Consider the following 3,602-nt stretch of genomic DNA (forward strand, 5'->3'; position numbering starts at 1 on the left):
AAAAGAGTAGAGGACTATAGTCGGATGATATTTATTGATTCATTCCACATACCTGTGAAACAGTCATTTGTGTGTAACAATTTATCATTTTCAGTTTTTTTTGCATATTTTTCAACTTTTGGATTAATTAGTTTTGATGTGTTTTGATAAAATCATTGCTGCTTTGTGTAGTATTAGGCACTCTTCACTGAACCATATATTGAGAGCCAAGGACTAAATCAATTCTATTTCGTGAGATCAGAAAAGCCACACTTGGGGTATGTGCCCACGATGCAGAAAATTTCTGCAGCGTTTCTGCATGTTCTTGGCAGTCAAAAACGCTTGCGGATATAACACGTGTTTTTGACACGTTTTTGTAGCAATTTTACTTGCGTTTTTCAAGTCCATTGGGACCTCAAATCCGCATGCAGAAACGCACAAATAATGGACATGCTGCAGATTTTTCCGCAAGGAAAATACGCTGCGGAAAATTCTGCAGCATGGGCACAGAACATGCAGATTTTCATTGGGGATCATGGGGCACGGATTACCAAGCGTTTACGCTGCGGAAAATCCGCTTCAAAAACGCGTAGTGGGCACACAGCCTTGGAGCTAATATAAGTTTGGATCCTGTCCTAATCACACATTAAAGCCCTTCCCCCAAAAAAACCCTAAGTTCAGGATTCCTTATTGTAGCCATACTGCAGCCATTTGCATGTGTAGTTTTCTCATTCCCTTATTTTTAGAGAATTGTATCTGTTAACATTCACAATGATTTTTGTCATTATACTGGGATAAGCTCCTTTCTATATTCATGGGTTTCTTCTTCACCGGGAGGGGGGGTTGCATCTGGTTAGGCAAGAATTTTTTGTGTATGGAGACCCTCAACCAAAAAAAATAGTTTTTTGCAGACTGTCCTATTTTTTTGTTCTGTGTGTATTCATGTGCTTTCTTTCCTTTTTGTTTACGGAGACTGAAGATTATCAAAAATCAGGACCAAATAGTAGGTAACACAATTTACACTGTTTATATGGCCATTTATACTTCTTTTTTTAACTACTATTTGAATGTAACACATATGGTGTTTTTTTCTATGCTTTTTTTCAGTTTGGAAAAAAGCATTGCCACTTTCATTTTTTTTTATTTTTTTATTTTTTTTACTGTTTTCAGTGTGAAAAAATTTACCAAATCCACATCCATATTGCTCAGCTCATTCTCCATCACGTTGATACATACACTCCACAAGTGCACCAAAGTTTGGGACACATGGACACACAATGCAGTACCCGTTACAGCGGGACGGACAATTTTTTTGGGCATTTTGCCAGGATCTCTATTGAGCATAGTGCAATGCTCTACAGGATATTTGCCAGGATTTATATGTAGCAAAGTGCAACACTCTGCAGGACAGTTCATTTAGAGCAGTGGTTCTTAACCGGGGTTATATCGAACCCTAGGGGTTCGGTGAGTCGGTCTCATGGGTTCGTCGAGCCTCCACCACGGAGGTCAAGACATACCCTACTCATTAAGTAAATTTGTGATGACACGCCCCGCTTGGCCATCACTTGCTGCAGATGATCAGGTTACATTAATTGGCAAATCAGTGCTGCGGGGAATTGTGTGCTCAGTAATCCATACTAACTATGTCGAGCAAAAAAAGAAAGTGGTCGGACGAATATGTACAACATGGATTCACATGTATCACGGAACGTGATGGGAGTCAGCGTCCTATCTGCATGATTTGCAATGCAAAGTTGAGCAACTCTAGTCTCGCACTGGCAAAACTGAAGGAACACTTCTTGAAGCTGCATGGAGATGGGGAATACAAGAACACAACGCTTGCTGAATTCAAGGTGAAAAGAGCCAGATTCAATGAAAGGGCCACTCTGCCTGCTCTTGGGATTTGTACCCATGAACAAACCGATCCTCACCGCATCGTACGAAGTTGCTTACCTGATCGCAAAGCAGGGCAAGCCGCACACCATCGGTGAAACACTCATAAAACCAGCAGCATTAAAGATGGCGAATCTGATACTCGGAACAGCGGCCGAAGGTAAATTATCCCAAATTCCTCTTTCAAATAACACCATCAGTGACAGAATAAAGTGCATGAGTAAAGACATCTTGGCTCAAGTAGTCGCAGATCTAATTTCAAGTCCGGCAAAATTCAGCCTTCAACTCGACAAGACCACAGACGTTTGTAATCTAAGCCAGCTTGCTGTTTTCGTGCGCTATGTGAAAGACAACATGATAAAAGAAGAGTTTTTATTTTGTAAGCCTCTTACAACAACAACTAAGGCAGCCGATGCGAAGAAGCTTGTGGATGACTTCCTCAGAGACAACAATCTTTCATTCGATATGGTTTCTGCAGTTTGTACGGACGGAGTTCCAGTCATGTTGGGAAGAAAGTCTGGTTTTGGTGCGCTAGTAAAAGCCGATGCACCACACATCATTGTTACACATTGTATTCTGCACAGCCATGCGTTGGCAACAAAAACCTTGCCTCCAAAAATGGCAGAAGTATTAAAAACTGTAGTGGAATGTGTGAACTATGTGCAAAATACTGCTCTGAGGCACCGCATCTTCAGTGAGCTGTGTAAAGAAATAGGCTCTGAATTCGAGGTACTCCTGTACCATTCTAATGTTCGGTGGTTATCCCGGGGACAGGTGCTGAATCGTGTTTTTGCCATGCGTGTGGAATTAGCCCTGTTTTTGCAAGAGCACCAACATTGTCATGCAGATTGCTTCAAAATTCCTGAGTTCATTCTCATTTTAGCGTACATGGCTGATATATTTGCAGCTCTAAATCATCTCAATCAGCAGATGCAGGGTGGTGGAGTCAACATCATGGAAACAGAAGAAAACGTAAAGGCTTTTAAAAAAAAAAACTACCATTATAGAAACGACGAACAGAGAACAATAACTTCGCAAACTTTCCCCTTCTGGACGACTGTGTAAGTAAGATCGAAGATGTGTCTGGAATCGGAGTCATTTCTGTATCCATGGAACTGATGCAAACAATTGCAACGCACTTAGATGAACTTGCAAAGTCTCTCGACGGATATTTCCCTACAAGAGTGTCATATCCAGCATGGGTGAGACAGCCGTTCATGTTTGCTGTTGAGACAGCAGATGTCAATTATGAATACCTCGACGAAATCATTGAAATTCAGCAGAGCCAGGTTCAACAGCAACTCTTCAGAACAACAACACTCTCAACGTTTTGGTGTCGACAGTTGGAAAAGTACCCAATTATTGCTAAGAAAGCCCTGGAATTTTTATACCATTTGTTACAACATATCTCTGCGAACAATCCTTTTCGAGGATGCTGGACATAAAAACAAAGAAAAGGAACAGACTTTGCTGTGAAAATGACTTGAGAGTAGCACTTGCCAAGGTGAAGCCACGCATATCTGAACTGGTCTCTCAAAAACAACCGCAGAAGTCACACTGATTTGCAGGTATGTAATTTGTTGTGAGTTCATGCACTGTGTTGGTTTTGTTCTTTGATCAAGGTGATCATGCACGGTTCATTTTGTGTACCAGTAAAAAAACATATACCTATGTCTTGAGTTTGGAAAAAATCATATTTGATTTATCACTAAAGAAGGGTTCGGTGAATG

General features: G+C 40.9%; 1 protein-coding gene across 1 annotated transcript; it reads left to right on the forward strand.

Moving 5' to 3' along the window:
* The first annotated feature begins 1,998 nt into the window (after positions 1–1,998).
* On the forward strand, positions 1,999–3,317 carry LOC141264681 (protein FAM200C-like). The gene is made up of 2 exons (XM_073676948.1): positions 1,999–2,844; positions 2,943–3,317. Exons 1-2 carry the CDS (start codon positions 1,999–2,001, stop codon positions 3,315–3,317), a joined length of 1,221 nt encoding a protein of 406 aa, XP_073533049.1.
* Positions 3,318–3,602: the final 285 nt, after the last annotated feature.

This window comes from Phyllobates terribilis, unplaced genomic scaffold (genome assembly GCF_046119375.1).
Source record: "Phyllobates terribilis strain yellow unplaced genomic scaffold, ASM4611937v1 Scaffold_4__5_contigs__length_816908805, whole genome shotgun sequence".
NCBI classification, from domain to species: domain Eukaryota; kingdom Metazoa; phylum Chordata; class Amphibia; order Anura; family Dendrobatidae; genus Phyllobates; species Phyllobates terribilis.

Bases quoted from the DNA above. Each gene is read 5' to 3' on its own strand.
- LOC141264681 (XM_073676948.1), top strand. From the start codon at position 1,999: ATGGCGAATCTGATACTCGGAACAGCGGCCGAAGGTAAATTATCCCAA. The intron at 2,845-2,942 runs GTAAAGGCTTTT...TGTGTAAGTAAG, and splicing joins TCATGGAAACAGAAGAAAAC to ATCGAAGATGTGTCTGGAAT.